Source organism: Falco punctatus (assembly GCF_963210335.1).
Source record: "Falco punctatus genome assembly, chromosome: 5".
NCBI lineage: Eukaryota > Metazoa > Chordata > Aves > Falconiformes > Falconidae > Falco > Falco punctatus.
In genome coordinates this window covers 38,151,053-38,168,276 of record NC_137584.1, presented here as the reverse complement: position 1 = coordinate 38,168,276, position 17,224 = coordinate 38,151,053, and the positions used below count along the sequence as shown (strand labels likewise).

Genomic DNA, 17,224 nt, shown 5'->3' with positions numbered 1-17,224 from the left:
CATGGGAGGGGAAGGATCACCTTCCTTGACCTGCTGGCAATATTCTTTCTACTGCAGCCCCAGAGGTTGTTGGCCTTCTTTGCTGCATGGGCACATTGCTGCCTCATATTGAGCCTACTGTCCACCAGAAATCCCAGGCCCTTGCTGCAAAGTTCTTTTCCAGCTGGTTGGCCCCCATCCTGTGCTGGTCCAGGGAGTTAATCTTCCCCAGGTGTGGAATTTTTGCATTTACCTTTTTTTGAACTTCATGAGGTTCCTGCCAGCCCATTTCTCCAGTCCATTGAGGTCAGATGTGTCAGCCACTCCTCCCAATTTTGTATCATCCACAAACTTGCTAAAGCTGTTCTCTGTCCCAGAATCCTGGTCATTAATGAAAAGGTTAAACAATATTGGCTCTAGCACTGAAGTCTGGGGTATTCCACTTGTGACTCTCTTACAGCTGAAATTTTTGCTGCCGATCCTAAATCTTTGTGACTGGTAGTTCAACCAGTTTTCAACACACCCCACTGTTCATCTATTTAGCACATCCTTCATCAGTTTGTCTGTGAGAACATAATCAGAGACAGTGTCAAAAGCCTTGCTAAAATTAAGATAAACAATATCTGCTCTTCTTTCCTTATCCACTGAGCAAGTCATCTCATCGTAGAAGGCTGCAGGGTTGGCCAAGTGTGATTTCCTCTTCATAAATCCATGCTGACTACTCTCAGTCACCTTCTTGTCCCTCATATGTCTTGAAATAGATTCCAGGAGGATTTGCTTCATCACCTTCCCAGGAATTGAGGTAAGGCTGACTGGTTTGTTATTCGGCTTTTCCTTGCCCTTCTTGAAGATAGAAGTGACATTTTGCATTTGAAGTCCTTAGGAACCTCCCCCAGTCACTACCACCTTTCAAATATAAAGGCCTCACAAGGACATCAGCTGGCTCCTTCAGCACTTGTGAGTGCATCCCATCAGGTCCCATGGATTTGTGTATGTCCAGTTTGTTCAAAAAATCCCTGACTTGATTCTTTTCAACTGAGGTTGAGTCTTTCTTGCTCTACACTTTACTACTGGTCTCAGGGATTTGGGATTCCTGAAGCCTGGCCTTACAAGGAAAGACCAAGGAGAAGGTGGTGCCTTGTGTACTTCTGCCGTCCTCTTTGTCCTTTGTCACAAGGGTCCCCTGTCCTACTCAGCAGCAGGTCCACATTTTCCCTAGTCATCTTTTTGCTGCTGATAGGCACGTAAGAAGTCCTCCTTGCTGCCATTCGTGCTTCTTACCAGATTTAGCTCCAGAGGACTTTGGCTTTCCTAACCACATCACAACACACTTGGACATTGTATATTCCTCCTGTATCACCACTTTGTATTCCACTCTTTGTATGCTTTTTTTAAGTCTGAATTTTGTTAGGTGCTTCTTATTCATCTGTGCAGGGTTCCTGAAATGTCCTGCACATTGAGATGAACCATTCATGAAACTGGAGGTGGTGATCCTTGAAAATCAACCATCTCACTTTCCTATTCATATATATGGTGTGCTTGCAGTGTGTATCATTTTGGCTTCTACTGTCATACAGACTGGAATTCTAGCTCTTCCCAACCCCTTGATGAATTACCTATGTATCTAGAATCAGTCTCTGTCTCCTTTTTTTCCTGTTTGGTCTGCTGACCTTTTGTGTTTGGCAGCTGCACAGTCACTCAGCTGTGGGAGAAGAGGTGGCAGGGAAGGCTTTCACTGTGCTGCATGTCTCCAAAGCTGGAATGCTGACAAATTGGATTCAGTCATTTCATGCATGTGGTTTAAACACAAATCTTCCTTTTGCTTGACGAGTGCTCTGCCTGATGACTGATACTCATAAGATCAACTGCTGTGGTCTTGACCGTTTCTAATTTGTTGAGCTTCGCTGGACTTATGGGCAGTTCTCAACGGAGGTCTAAGGAATTAATATTTAGTAATATCCCTGGAGAGGACATGCCTGAGCACAGATGCATAAGTAGAATACTCAATTTTAGGAGTTTCACACTAAATAAAGAATGACTGCTTTATCTAGGAATCTACAGTCCTAGTAAACAAGCAGGTGGGATTACTGCCTGGAGTTTAAGAAGAGTGTCTAGACCTCATTTATGAGAAAGATTTAGGTGGGCTGGAATCCAATTAATTACTTCTTAATGTTTATTTTTTTTCTATATTGATAAAATTAAACTTTTTCTCTAGCAGAGGGAGGTAAAGGGGAGTCAGAATATGACGATAAATATGCAATTGTCTTTTTGTAATTCTTTCTTACAGATTAGGAAGAGTGAACATGTGAGTCTTGCCTAGTGTAAAGAACCAGGGCCTCATGCAAAATGGTGTACGCTATCTTCCAGCTTTCCATTGAAAAATACAAATTAGAAGAGTAGCTGTTAAAACTCTACTGCAGGAACTGATAGCATTAGTACTCCTGGTAGCAAGATGGATGCATTACATCCTGGAGTTTCTGTTCTGCAAATCTGGATTGGATCACAAGGAGACAACAGTGAAAGGATAGACAGATCTGAGAAGCTGTTGCCAGAACAGCTTAGCATTTTGCATGTTGCTTGTTTTGAATACATTCATTAGGGTGAAATGTGTCATATCAACAGACTCTGAATACTACAATAAATAGCAGTCACATTAATTACACTCCCAAAATGAAGTTATTTAAACTCATTCACCTTCTAATGTCCTGTCATCTGAAGAAAAATAATTTTTCAGTGAAGGTAACCCAGAAAAACAAATCTCATTCTAGAGTTAAAATAAAGATACGTGAATGAAGAACTACTCTAGGACATTTAGGACAGTAAAACTCACAAGAAATAGCAAAGTTGTGGTATAAAACTGGCTCTTATGAAACTAGAGGAAACATCCATTTGACTAAAAGGGAGTAATGCATTTAAAGGGTACAACCAACCATTACCCCAACAGTCTATCAGTATGGTCCTCCCCAGCTGGCTCCCAGTGCCTCTTGGACATGACAGTGTGACCCTGGGCCTTTTTGCTCAACTGGGCCATATGGCTTATTAGCAGCTAGGGTCATGGGCAAAGTAATCACCAATGTACTTGCACTAGATTCTCTAAACTTAAAAAGGAACGTAAATCAGCTGCTTCATGAGGTTGCTCACACTGCAAAAGCCTCCATCCTTTACTGCTTTGTACACCTCAGTAAATCTCAGTGCTTCCCAGCAGACTTCTCAGAGGTATAAAGCAGCCTTCATAAGCCCTTGCCAGCCCTAGACACACATTCACTGCTAGGAATTCTTTCCCCTTTAACATTCAAAAGAGTAAATTGGGATGACTTTTGACTACATTATTTTTAACTTGCCAGTGCTCCATTCTGACATGCTATCCCTTTCCCACCCTTTTCCCCTGAAAACTGAGGCAAGTGTGCTTTTCTTATCAGTTCTTAGCATGGCTATTCCTGTACGGTAAATTTCTGATTAATTTTCTTTCTTCAGTTGCTTTAAAGAGTTAAACATAGACCTTTCACATTGCAGCATTTTAAAACCTATTGGACTTTAATAGATTTAGTTTGTGTGTGCTGAACTACATGTGTATTTCACAAAGATATAAGCCAAAAGGGTAGAAGATTAGAGGCCAAAAAAGAAAGTGTAGGCACAGAGTAGTAAACAACAGTGGAAGAGGACGAGGGGAATGCAGAATCAGGTATCAGATTAATAGGCTGTTTGCCAGATACTGCATTAGTGAGCACCGCTTAGAGATTTGCCTTTCACTCTTTTCTTGGCTGATTGAAGTGGTCATCCATCAGGTATCTGAATCCAACCCATGCTATCAAAGCAGCTTCTATTCCTTCTGTTCTTCAAGGAAAAAAAAAAGTGTCTGTAGCTCTCTCTCCCATGTCCGTGAAAACAACACTACCTTCTTGCAGCAGCCGAAATTTGATGGGCCAGTAGGCAGTTTCAGAAATAAATTAAGCACTCAAAGGAAAAATGTCGTTGGTTTTTTTTGTTTTTTTTTTTATTCTGCCTGATAATTAAGATCAAAATACTTCAGTATTATTTTTAGGGGCAGACTGGCCTGGACCCAGGACACAGCCACCATTTAATGCTTTTAAAAATGTCTTGTTTCAAAAGTTTGGGCTAGTGTATTTTAATTAGACATTTTAGTATGCTGCTTAGTAAATGTTTTTTTGGGAAACTTAGAATAGGAGAGTTTGAAAGAAAGATGAGCAGTTGTATAAAATATGAAAGAACCTACATGAAGTGAACAGGTACGTACGTGCACACACAGGTACATGGGCACAAGTCATATTACTGTGTTTAACTGAGATCTGAAACTTTCTTGGAAATGCTACACATTAAATTCTGCAGCTTCAAGCTTCTTTAGGAGAATGAGAGAATAAAATTTCTCAGAAATATTCTGTCAAGCTGAGTGAAAACCCACTAGGCATCGATAGGGGGACATAAGAAAAAAGGAGATTCAGCAGCAGATGCTTACATGCCTCCCAGATTTACAGAAAAGGTATTGCTAGAGATGTTGCCTAAATCAACCTTTGTAGGAAATACATATAGCACAGTTTCTTGCTACCAGCTGGACAAACAAAGTGACTGTAAGTAAACTCAGAAAGCATAGAGGAACCAGAATATTCAAGTAGCAGGTGGAGATTCAGTCTTTTTCACAGTCCATTTCAAGCAGTTCTAGCCCAATTCCCTTTCTTCTGGAAACCCTACCAGTTCTTTGCTCTTGTTCAGAATATTAGTATGTTCATGATTAAGCCTTCTTATGTAAACTAACTGTTTGGGGTTTTTTTTGGTTTTGGTTTTTTTTTTTTTTTTTTAGACAATACAGTAGCACATGGCTTTAGAGCTGCAGTAGTAAATAACTACCTCACTTGCTGTGATTTTGAAATTGCTTCTCTGGTGTTTCCCAACATAAATCCTGTGTCAGATGTCAGAGTTTGTCATATTGTTTATGGCTTTTTGATTTGGTAGGTGGGAGGGGAGTCTGACTTTGGTTTTGGTTTTGTGGTTTTTCAAAGTTATTTTTTATTATGTATTACCTTATAGCAATTCCCCACCGTTTTCTCCTTCCTCAGTTTTCCTCCCTGTAGAATAGGCTTTGGAATAGATCATAAGTTTTTAGTTTGTATCAACCCCAGGAGATTAAAGATGTGCTGGTTTCTTTGAGGTAAGTAGAAAATAGGCAGATGAATTTGCATTGCCCTTTCTGAATGCAAAACAGGCTTGTTCCCTGAACAAAAGAAGGTACAAGTATAATTTGGACTACAGTATTGGAAATAAATTAGTTGATGTAAATTCAATCACTGAATATATACAAGTTTGTAAGTCAAATTAACCTTGGCTGGTTTTATTCTCTCCCTGTTCTTTAGGTATGAACAACCTAAGTGTGATAACAGTGCCAGAGCTCACCCAACCAAAACCAAGGATTTGTACAAAGGACGCCAGCTTCAAGGTCAGTGAAATAGATAAATTTTGTTTCATGCATTCCAATGCCTTATTTATTCACTGCAGTACATTAGAAAGCAATTTCTTACCCTATATCTTTTAGGTATCGCTATATTGATTTGCCACTGACTGAAGTCTTTGACTTTGGAACAATGTATGTAAATATAAGTCCTGGGATATTGTCAGAGAAAGTAAGGCTCATTTTTCTCAGTAGCTTAAAGGCAGTTATGTTTTCTTACTGGTATTATTCCTTGCCGTTGTCATACCAGAGAAGTCAGCAAATATGTCCAGAATAACTTGGCCCATACTTCATAACCCTTGTTCTAACAAAATCCATGGGAGATTGGCCTCTGTCTTCAAATAAGCCTAAAAAATGCATCATCTACCTACTTTTTTCCAGGAGTATTGTTGACAGTTTACCTCAGAATAGTATTATCCTTCTCTGTTGTAGGAACAAACCTTGGTGTTTATTAGAATTTTCTTTTATTCACACTTGTTAGTAGCATGTCAGATACCTTATCTCTGGATAGTTGAGCTACACAGAAGTCAGTAGACTTGCTTCACTTTTTAAACGGCCTTTTAATATGTTTGAATACCTTGAGGTGTAGCAGATTTAGCGATATTGCACATTATGAAGGAATTATGAATCACTGTCAGCTATTGTAAAGATCCAGAAAGAAGCAAATAATGTGGGCAGGTTTTTTTGGTGTCATGAACAACATTTCAGTTCAGCCACCCAGAGAAACATCTAGACAATAGCTCTGAACTAAACGTGCCCAGCAGTTGTGAAATGTGTATTGAATGAAGCACACATTAGTACTCTTTGTGATGAAACAAATTTATTTGCAAGGTGTAATAAAAAAAAGAAGAAATAGGAATGATATGTTATTATACGGTATATAATTATGTGTTGTGTTCTACATAGAAATAAGTCAGTCATAGGATTAACTGTAAGCTGTCCAATTACTGTGGCTGAAAAAATGGCAAGTGTGACCCAAAAACATATCTATCTAGGTATGATGGGACAGACAGTGGGAAAAGGTCAGACAAGGCAGACAAGGAAACATTTCTACCATTTTATATAGCCCTGTTATTTTTTCTGGATTCTGTCTAGAACCATGGGTACAATTCTGGTCATCTGTGTTCAGGAAAATGGATACACAGGAGAAGTTAGCTAGCACTATTGTATCACGGAAAGCAGCTACTTTCCAAAAGAAGGCAGCTAGCATTTGTTTCATTTAGACAAACAAGACAAGGTCTGGATGCAATAGTGTTTCTCTAAGGCCATGTTTCTTTTGAAACATTTCCTCCATGACAATTTTGACACAAGAAAAATAGGTATGAACTACCCTGAATGAAATTCAGGTAAATGAAAAAAAAGCTGTAAAGTGGTTTCCAACTATTAAAGCAGTGAGGGAATAGTCTTCTAAAGAACTAGCAATGGGGCAGAAAATCTGGTTAGTTTTTTAGGTAGATTTTGGTTACTTTATGGAAGAGACAGTGGGAGACAGGGTCGAAGGATTGAGGCACTCACTCCACATTAAGGCTTATCACTGAAGATACTGAACATATATATATATACTTAAAGATGAAAAGCTGATCTACACTAAAAATTCACCTTGGAGCCTGAATTTCATAGCCTTTAGAAAATTGTCTCTATTTCTCTTCCTTCACAAAAAAAGGGATGGAGCATTCCTGACTTGCAGTTTTGCTGTTTAGCTGCTCACAGAACCATGTGCCACATAAATCCTCCTATATATGAAACTTAGTGGCAAATACACCTCTGTTGACAGACAGTCAGATTGATGATGTTCAAACATCATTTCATCAGTCAGTACTTGCTTACTGATGTTACTACTGTTGTAACTTCAGGGAATTTAGCAGATATTTCAGGGATAATTTGGGAAATATTTTGGACCTTATTGCGGCCTTTCAATACTTAAAGGGGGCTTATAAGAAAGATGGGGACAGACTTTTTAGTAGGGCCCGTTATGATAGGACAAGGGATAATGGTTCTAAACTAAAAAAGGGTAGATTCAGACTAGATATAAGGAAGACATTTTTTATGATGATGGTGGTGAAACACTGGAACAAGTTGCCCAGAGAGACGGTAGATGTCCCATCCCTGAAAACATTCAAGGTCAGGCTGCATGGGGCTCTGAGCCACCTGATCTCGTTCAAGATGTCCCTGCTCACTGCAGGGGGATTGGACTAGATGACCTTTAATGGTCCCTTCCAATCCAAACTATTCTATATTATTTCACAGTCCTTACTACAGGGAAACCAATGGAAAGTTGGCCATCCGTGACAATTTCAAACAGCACTTGCATAGTTACAGACTTGGATAAAAGAGCTTACACTCAGAAGAGAGTATAGCAGACCGGAAGCTGAAGAAACAAGTTTTGCACTGAAAGATATCACTTGCTGGCCACTCCTACCTTTTGCTAAAAATTCTGAAGAAGCATTTGCTAGCTGGAATCTTGGAGGGAGCATGGACAGGTGAAGGGTTTTAAGCTTTCACACATCTATTTCTTATCCAAACTGGTTGTGCTTTTGAACAGTACAGTAATAAAGATTTATCCAAAGTCATTTATCCAAACTTTTCCAGCGAAACAATTAACAAAAACATTCCATGCTGTAAACTCCTACCTGACAAGTTCGTTGTCATTTAGTTAAGCAATGGTCTTTTGATTTTCTTTTTCTACTTTATGGTATTTTGCATTATGTGACCTTCAGACCGATAAACCACTGCAGCAAAGTGACTTAATAATTATCATAAATTATGTATGATGTGTATTTGCTCTCCCATATGTTAACATTGCTTAATCTTTGACTTCCAAATGCTTTATAGTATTTTAAAGTAAGACAAATACCAAAATTTCCTAACATTTCTTAAATACTTATAGGTTAGATAGCAGAACCTCTTCCTTCTGTTCTGTAGCAGCATGTAGTACCTGCCTATAGAAGTAATAGGTGGAAGAGGTTACTTCACAGTTGCAGTTGTGTTAAGGTGGTTTTTTTTCTTTCTTTCTCTCTCCCTCATAAAGCTTTCTCTTTTCTCTCTCTCATTAGTCTCTAAAATGTTCAAGTCCCCAGCTGGCAAATTTATCTTTTATGATGCAGACACTACATCAAGTAAAAATGAATTGAGTTTACTTTAAATATTTTTTTGAAAAAAGGAGGTTAGAAAGATAATCTTGCACAGGTGTAGCTAATTGTTTAACACAAAATTGCACAAATGTCTAATATGAATCAACTTTTTAGTAGAAATGAACCACTGTTACTCAAAGTTTCTCTATTCTAAGCAATTTTGCAAAGGTATGTTTGCATTTTTGTTGTCTAAATTTAAATACAGCATCTGATTGCTGAGTACTGCCAGGACTGAATAAAAAATGTAAGGTAATTGTGTACTTAATTTCAAGGAATAATATATTTTTAAAAGGATGGGTTTGCTTGATTTGCAGCTTATACCCACAAAAATGCAGTAGCCTTAGGTGAAACCACTGTGACTGCCTCCTGTGTAAAACCAGGAAGATTTTAAAACAATTACTTCACTGCTATGAATGATATTAAATAGGATAAAATCCACTAGTACATCCTCAGGTGGATTAAATTGGCATAGTTCTGCAGCTACACTGATTTATACCACCTGAAAATTTGACCCCATTACATGTTAAGCCAAATATTTTTAGCAATAATTTGCAAATAAATCAAGATGCAGTTTTTGGCAAACACTGATATCTTGTTAAGGCAAAACTGTAGAAGGTGAGGGCCCCTTGGAGTCTATGGCAAAATTCCTACTGATTTAAACCGAGCTAAGAATATATCCTCACATCCTAAGGGTAACTTAATATAAAGCATCTGAAATTGAAGGCTAATCTAACATTTGTAAGAACGTTCCAAGCCACCTGTATCTGTTAGGATTGGGTTAGAAGTTATATAATAATAATTCTTCCCATTAGATTTCTTGTCCTTTTTTTAAAGCCAAAGCATTTTTCTGAGGTTACTTGTGGTTTTGATCCTTCTCAGAAACTAGTTATTGTGAGATAATGAAAATGAACCCAGAAAACTGTCTAGAGAATGTCACATACTGGGAAAACAGAAGGATTTTTTACTTTTCTCATGGTCATTTTTCAAATGGTCTTATTTTGACCTTTTGTTCTCCTCTGTGTTATACAGTAAATTGCAAGCCCTGTAATGAACTGACATATTGTGTAGAGTCTTGAATGGTTTATTTCAGACTTTTGGATAACTGCTGTATTAAACAGAAATTCAGTTTTCTACACAAGCTGGTCAAGAGCATTCAAAAGAGTATAGCATGAAGGCTAGTTAAGCTAAACCTATAGCATGATGGAATGAGGTGTAGGTGCCCCTGCATGTTTCTAAAATCATGAGTGGTAATAGGTCAAATTCAGCCAAGCTGAAGATATGTCAGTTCCTGGAACTGTAGTTTTTCAGGCTGGGGGTGTGAGTGAAGGTATATTCAAGCATTATATGTATTCACTACTTTTTAATACTCAGTTTTTCAGCATGTACCCTCAATAAATGTATATTTATTTATAAACTATATAATGTTCAACTGTGCTGATATATTAAGTACATTGTAAATCAACCCCAAATATAGAAATTAAAAAAGGATGAAATAAATGCAATCTTATGTATTAATAGTACAAAAAATATTTTCTTTCTGCACTCTAACTGATTGTCTTGTGCCCCTTCTGGGGTGTGCACCCCACTTTGGAGATCAGTGCCCTAGACAATGGATAAGCTACCTGTTCATAAGTCTTGCCTCTGCTCTAAGCAGCTTGGAAGAAAAGGACTTGGATATATAAAAGAGCAAGACATGATAGCATTTTGAGACAGTGCCAGACCACTAAACTAATAATTTACCTCAAGGGCAAATCTTTTTCTTATTTCAAAAGTATGCATCAAATGCAAGAAGGCTCTGTTTTAGACTCTGCTGTGTGTGAGGGCTGGATAAACGATGGGTAATACTTTATATAGCTTCAGATTTTTGTATTTCTACTTAGTCTGCGAATTTATCTGGTTTTCCTGTAATATAATTTCCATTACCAAGACCTGAAATTTGAAAAGTAAGTGCAAAAATTTGAAAAGTACTATGGGAAATGTGATTTTGCTCACATAACATTATTTAATTAGAAGTAGCCTTGATTTTTGTGCAGAAAAAAAACCCCAACCACAAACAAACCAACAAAACAAAACGAAAAAAGAAATCCAAATGAGTAAAAGGCATACAAATGAGAGGAGGATACAATGTCAAGCTGGATTTTCAGACTTTACTGGGTTTCCATGGTTTTGAGGCTTTTAGTCAGACCATTAATTTTTTTTACATTTCATTTTGGTTTAAGTTTATCCTTTTCTTTAAAACTCAATTTTTTTAAGTTCCTATAGTTGTGATACTTCTCATACAAAAGGATAATTTGGGAGGGAAAACTGTAGTCTGGAAATGGCAGTACCTTACAAACTGTAACAGTAATACAATCTACTGATGGGTGAACATGCAAATTCATTAAGTCCCTCTACTAAATGTCCTGAATGTCTCCCTTTTCTATTTTCTCAAAGTAGCATAGCTTTCCCCTGCTGAATATTTCCTTTTCCTGAGATGCTGATCTCAATTAGCCCAGCTGGAATCCAGTAGAATTACACTGAAGTTACTATAGATTTCTACTGGTGAAATAATATCAGCATTTGACTCACATTCGTCCACTCTGGCAATCCTGCAGCTCTCTGAAAAGCCTCACTTCAGATACTTCTCATTACAATTTTTGCTCCTAAAGATTTTCTCCAAAAAGACTGGTATATCACGGTTTTGATAGCAGTGAATTAGTAAGCATCTGAAAGGTTTCCAATTTTAATGTCTAAGGTTTATTCGGTGATAAAAGAAGGATTTGTCCTGAAAGGAGTGGTTTAGGTCAGGTTGCTTAAAGAATTACCACCAAAGAGTTTGAGTGAAATAAGTTTAATATGAATTTGTGGAAAGGTGACTGTACAAGACTTGATGTTAAGGTTTGCTCTATGATTTATTACATGCAGTAAATGCACAGAGATAAATCAAATTGAAATCGAGTCAGAATAGATCTGGAAATAGTTTATAATGAACAAAGGTATAAGAGGGTAAAGGAGATCCTTCTGTTGAGTCACGAGTTTTAGAGTGGACTCCCTTGTTTTTTACACTCTTAGAGAGTTTAAGTGCGGCTGGATCTATTTCTGTTCTCAGAGTTGGACAATGGATTAGATCTAGAGAAATATAAAGAGTAAGGGGAATTTTACCATTGAATCACGAGGTTCAGAACGGATCTCCTTGCTTTCTGAACTCTCATGGAGTTTAGGTGCGGCTAAGTCCAATCTTAGTCTCAGACTTGGACAATGGTTTGTATCCGAAGGGTGGAGAAAGGATTTGTTTATGATTATTGTTCAAGATTATCTGTAGGATTTTAGCAACAAAGCAAATCAATACAATTTGTATTAAATAACAAAAATAACCTAACTACTTCAAGTTTGCAATGCATATTATAACAAAGGTATACCTGTTATATATTCCCCTCGAGTTCAGTGAAATACATCTAATATCTTTTGCATTCCTTAATGGGCAAAAGGTTGAACCTTGAGGAGCAGTGGTATCAGTCCAGGTCCCATCATTGGCTTTCTGCGACAGTCCCCCTAGTATTGCAGTCTTGGTGGTTTGCGAGCAGTGTCGTGCTCAGAGAGAGATGCTGGTCCAGGAAAGTTCAGAAAGGTCTCACTTTAGGACCACTGTTTATAAGGCTGTGAGGTGATCGGGTTCAGTCATCAGTGACTTTCCATCCTGGCCACAACCTGAGTTGGTAATTTTTCAAAATTCCAAGAATTGTGGTATCATTCTACTCAGGCTACCACTCGGGCTATGATCTGGGCAGGAGCATTCCAGGGTTGTCAGGGAATAACTGATTGTCTCCATTCTCATTCCCTGCTTCAACCAGTCAAGAGGAGATCCAGTGCGGACAGTGCCATCCTCTGCCTTAGCCAAGTAGAAGTTACTGGTACAATCAAGGGGTAATTAACCACCCAACCCATTACTCAAGGTGCCGATGCCTAGTTGGTAGCTCCCAGGGTCATAGAACAGCCCAGAGAAGGGACAGAAGTGCACTACCACAGGATCCAAATTAGAAAAATTGATATCTTTGCTCAGCCTCTATGAGACAGATTTTGAGTTCTTATTTAGACAAGAGTATAAACCACTGCTCCCATCTCCCTGTAACCCAAACCCAGTGCTTTCCATCCAGGATCTAAGCTCTGCTGATCTCTGGGTTGGTACTGTGGTGGTGTACAGTTTGCGTCAAGCTGAGAATGTTAGAAGATTTCTTAATTGAAATGTCTTGATGCATGTCCCTTGTATAGTCAATCAACATACTTCATAACAAAAATATTCCCTTAAAACTCTTCCTTAAACATGGTTGTGTTGAACTACGTGTTGGTTTCTGATTTCACAGCCTACTAGTGACTGTCTCAGCTGTTGTTTTGTCCTATGGATCTTCATAAGCTTAGTTTAACCTTGGCATTTAAGCAGTTAATATTTTCTCCTGAAAATCATGCATGAGAGCTGTAACTCATTTGTTTATTTCACATTTTTGTTACTTAAGAGAAAGAGAAACATTCTAACTACCCAATTTTCTTCTTATTGTAAAGGCTTTATTTGCTGTGTTTGTGATGGGATAACCCAGCACTGACTGAACAGTTTATATTTTGTGGAGCAAAACTCATGATTTAAGTTATGGGTGAATTATGTGTGGATAAGTACAGTTTGCTTTTGGTTGTTGGCAGTGCATCTTCTTTTTCCAAAGTCAAATAGTCGGAAACGTTCAAACCACAATGATGCAAGACCCACAGCCAAACAGCCATCATATAAAGTGTCTTACTTCAAAGGCATCTTTAAAATAAAGAAAGTGATAGAGGCTTAAGTGCTTTTCCTTTTGAGGTAGGTTCCATTGCACTTCTGCAGTTCCTCTGCCTTTGACCATGAGCACATCAGATTTCCTAAGGTACCAGACTATTTCTCAGCCAAAATGCTGAGGTATCACCGCTGGTCTGCCTCATCTTGTTTGCTGTGCTTTCACACAGTATTTCATTTCCTCTGTGTAGTCCGGTACCGGCACTGAGTAGAAAATCATCTTACTTTGCTACACTTCTTAAATGGTTGAATGATGAAAACTTCCCTTGTTTTTAAAAGTATCAATTAATTGAGTCTTTCTGATCATAATGCAGACTGTATATATACGCCTGCCTTTCCATGAGCTTCAGATTGTTAGGTCAGCTAGCATGTAACTTCCTCCACTGAGCTGTGATTTAAAAGGACTGTATTTTTATGATGTAACCAGTTTTTTTGGCTGCATAAGCTAATATTTAAAATATCCCTTTCTGCTATTGAATCTGAAAGCTCCGAGTTGTCAACCACCATTTGAAGTTGCTGGCTGTTTTGAACGAGCCTGTAGCTGTTGTCCTGAGCCCTGTGTACTGCTTTATTTACCAAGAGATAGTTGACAAAAGGGGTTTGTATGGAACGGACCTGCCTGGTTAAGTGTTTGAATGATAAGCAGGAGATGTTGGTGCAAAGCTGGTGGGAAACTTCACGGCAGCGATGGCAGAACTGACTAGCTGGGTGGCAAGGATGATGGAGGGGATCTGTCTGCAGCCTGGTGGGGCCTGCAGGGAGGACGGGAGAGGTGAGGTTCAGCGGTGAGGTGCAGAGGTGTGCTGGAGGGCCAGGCTTGCTCCTCCTCAGCTCCGTAGTGCTGAGGGAGGCAGGGGAACGTCTGCTTCCCCTTCCAAAGCAGTAGCTACATCTCCTCTAATGTATGGAGCTGCAGGAGGAAGCCTGGCTTTCCAGCCCTCTGCTATCCTGATCATCTGGGTACCTTACCATAGGCCTCATACAGGTTAGTGACAGCTCAGTGAAGGGCCCTTTGCACATGTTATGTCCGCTACAATGATGCTGTGCTGGTAGCCTGAGACAGAAGTGGTGGGGGATGCTGGCCAGGCAAAGTTGTGGCTGTCAAAGAGGAGATGTCCACGTCTGCAGTGCAGTGGGGTTAACGCAGCACCAGTGTGCTTGGCGGATGGGCAGAGGGGTGCACGCTGCACCCAGGCTGGTACCGCGAGCGCTGGCTCTGTCCGAGCCCCCACACTGTAACCCAGACGCTAATTTGAGTGCAGAGTATGGCCTGGCGAGGCATTGGGCTGGGCAGAACTTCCAGCAGCTGCGCAGGTCTGCGGGTCAGGCCACTGTGTAATGAAGGAAGTGTCCAGCAATAAGCCCTCAGGCCACTGCTGTGGCTTCAGAGCAGCTGAACCTCCAAAGAGAACTCTGTCTCTTTAACCTCCAACAGTTTGCTTGGGCTTTTGGATTTAGTACCTTCAACATTATTACCCTGTTGTCTAGCTACATGATGATATTGTCATCTCCCAGTGGGCAGTCTGGCTCCAGAGGAAGGCAGGCCTGCAAGTTATTTTTGAGGGCTCTACAGATCACATTTATTTCCTGCACACCCTCTTCTGTCCATTTCCCATCCTGTCTTTAATTACTAATGGTCTGGCCACAGTTCTTCATATTGCTTTATTTTTTCCTCAACTTGTCATTTCTTAACAAAACAATATCTTTCCCTAACTTAAAGCAGAAATATTAATATCTGAAATAAAAAAAAATGCTCAAGCGCATAGGAGCTGCTGCAACTTCCAGTTATGCATGAATTCACTGAAAAAATTCCAGTGAAAGCATTTGAGCTACCAATAAAGTGCCAGTGAAAGACACAGCTGTGTCACAACTAGCAAAAGAGAAAAGCTGGCTAATTAAAGGTGATACTACTGGCTCAGCAATAGCATTTCATTCACTGCTCTATTTAATGTTAACCTATAATTTTATGTTTATTTTACAGGACTATATTAGGACTAATAAACACTGACTTCATTTGCTTCTCAGCATTAAAAAAAAAGTCCTGGAGGCTATGCCAAAGAATATAAATTCTCTTTCTTACCTCACTTGTTGCTGTCCTCCCTTTCCAGACAAATCCCTTGTTAAGCAGAGCAGCCTCGCCTGCTGTGCTGCTCTGTGCCATCGGGTCCTGCTCTCAGTGGGAGCAGTGGGATGGACACCTCCAGGGGACACATGCCCAGAAAGGGAGAATGTCCTCCTGTGTCTGGCTGGCTTCCCAGGGGGCTGTCACCCAGCAGCTGTACAGTCACTGGTGCTGCACTAGCACTCTTCAAATGGGTTTCTGATGGTATTTTTTGCCTTCTGGGCCAAAGAATGATTAAGTGAGAGAATGCTTTCCCCCAGAAATGCCTTTTCTAAGGCCAAGTGGACACCAGAAATGCTCCACTGACTCACATGAAGCTGTGTTGGTTTAATCATCAATGATGTAAATATGTAGACAAATGCTACTCCCTGCAATTGATGATTTTGCCATTCATTCTGATAAAGATGGACCCTTTTCTTCCATCTTTACTAGGGAAATTATTATTTTTGAGTGAAAGTATATATATATATACATGAATATAATGTATATATATAAATACACATGCATAAAAAAATTGGTTTGCCATCAGTGAGAAGTAATAAACTAAGTGAAACCTGTTCCACCATAAAACTTCAGTAAACCTGAAAAAAGACATTGCAGAAAGATTTGTTAATTCCTAACTTTAATTTGTCTATACATTTAAATCCATACATTCAATCCATCATTTAATACATTTGGAGTTCTAAATCCAGCAGTGAAAAAGCTTTGGTTGAATACATTTGTTTTTGTTTTTCTTTTTCTTTTAAAAAACAGAACAGCATCATGGATAACAGTCTCATTTTCATTAGTATGATTAACTCATGGAGCTGATTTAGAGATCTAATGTTTGTATGTAATTTTTACTGAAAAGTTTCTAGCTGCTTTATAAATCTGTGCTTATATTTCACATTTCCCTACCTCCACATGGTGTAATTTTGTTTGACTATCTCTGAACATCGTATAGCAAGGAGTGTACCCATTAACAATGGTCAAAACAGTGAACTTCCTACCTAAAAACAAGTATGGTCTTGCAAGACAGTGAAAGTTTGGACAGACTTTGTAATGTCATGGCAGATTAGCCTGTAACAAGAAGATGTAATTACACAGCTCTCCTGGATGAAACTCAGAATGCATTACTGGTCAAACCACATGCAGCAGAGTAGGAAAATCTATCATGGGCTTGTAGTCATCACACTGAAGAGGGGGGAAAAAATCCACAAGACGTTAATTCTTACCCTTTCAAACAAATGGCCTTTTTTAGTATCTGAAGGTAGAATAGAGATTTTGATATATAAATATTCAATTGCTTCAGATCCTTATGCTAGCATTATGTCTGTGTGTCCCAGTGCTATCTCTTTTAGATTGAATCTCTTTCTGGAAGTGCCTGTCTCCATTAACTGTAGAGGGAGCAAGTACGACTAACATCAGTAGTTGAATATATTTTGATAGCTCAAGTTAAATGACGTAATTGACACCTTACCTAAACAAATCATGAAAATGAACAGCTGTGGTATTCCACAAGCAGTGAGATACAGCCTAGCTTTGTCTCTGCTGTGGTTGATGGTATTCAGCTGAGACTGGATCACACAGCAACATTTTTTTCTTGCACTGTTCCACTCTGAAGTGCTTTTAGCAGGGAAATAAGTCTGACAATACCAATTGGGTATGAGAGCATCTGTTTGAAAAATGGCATTTTTTCAGATACTCCTTTATCTCACTTAAGTATTTGGAATATTACCTACACCGTGGATATC

The 17,224-nt window shown here is 39.0% G+C and overlaps 1 protein-coding gene across 6 annotated transcripts in view; it reads left to right on the top strand.

The window, feature by feature from the left end:
• Positions 1-17,224, top strand: part of SMOC2 (SPARC related modular calcium binding 2) — a 149,738-nt gene that overhangs the window by 103,657 nt on the left and 28,857 nt on the right. For all 6 annotated transcript variants that reach the window (XM_080387972.1, XM_080387970.1, XM_080387971.1 and 3 more), the window contains exon 9: positions 5,346-5,428. In XM_080387972.1, coding sequence (XP_080244098.1) covers positions 5,346-5,428 — 83 coding nt within the window. The remainder of the gene's footprint in view (positions 1-5,345; positions 5,429-17,224) is intronic.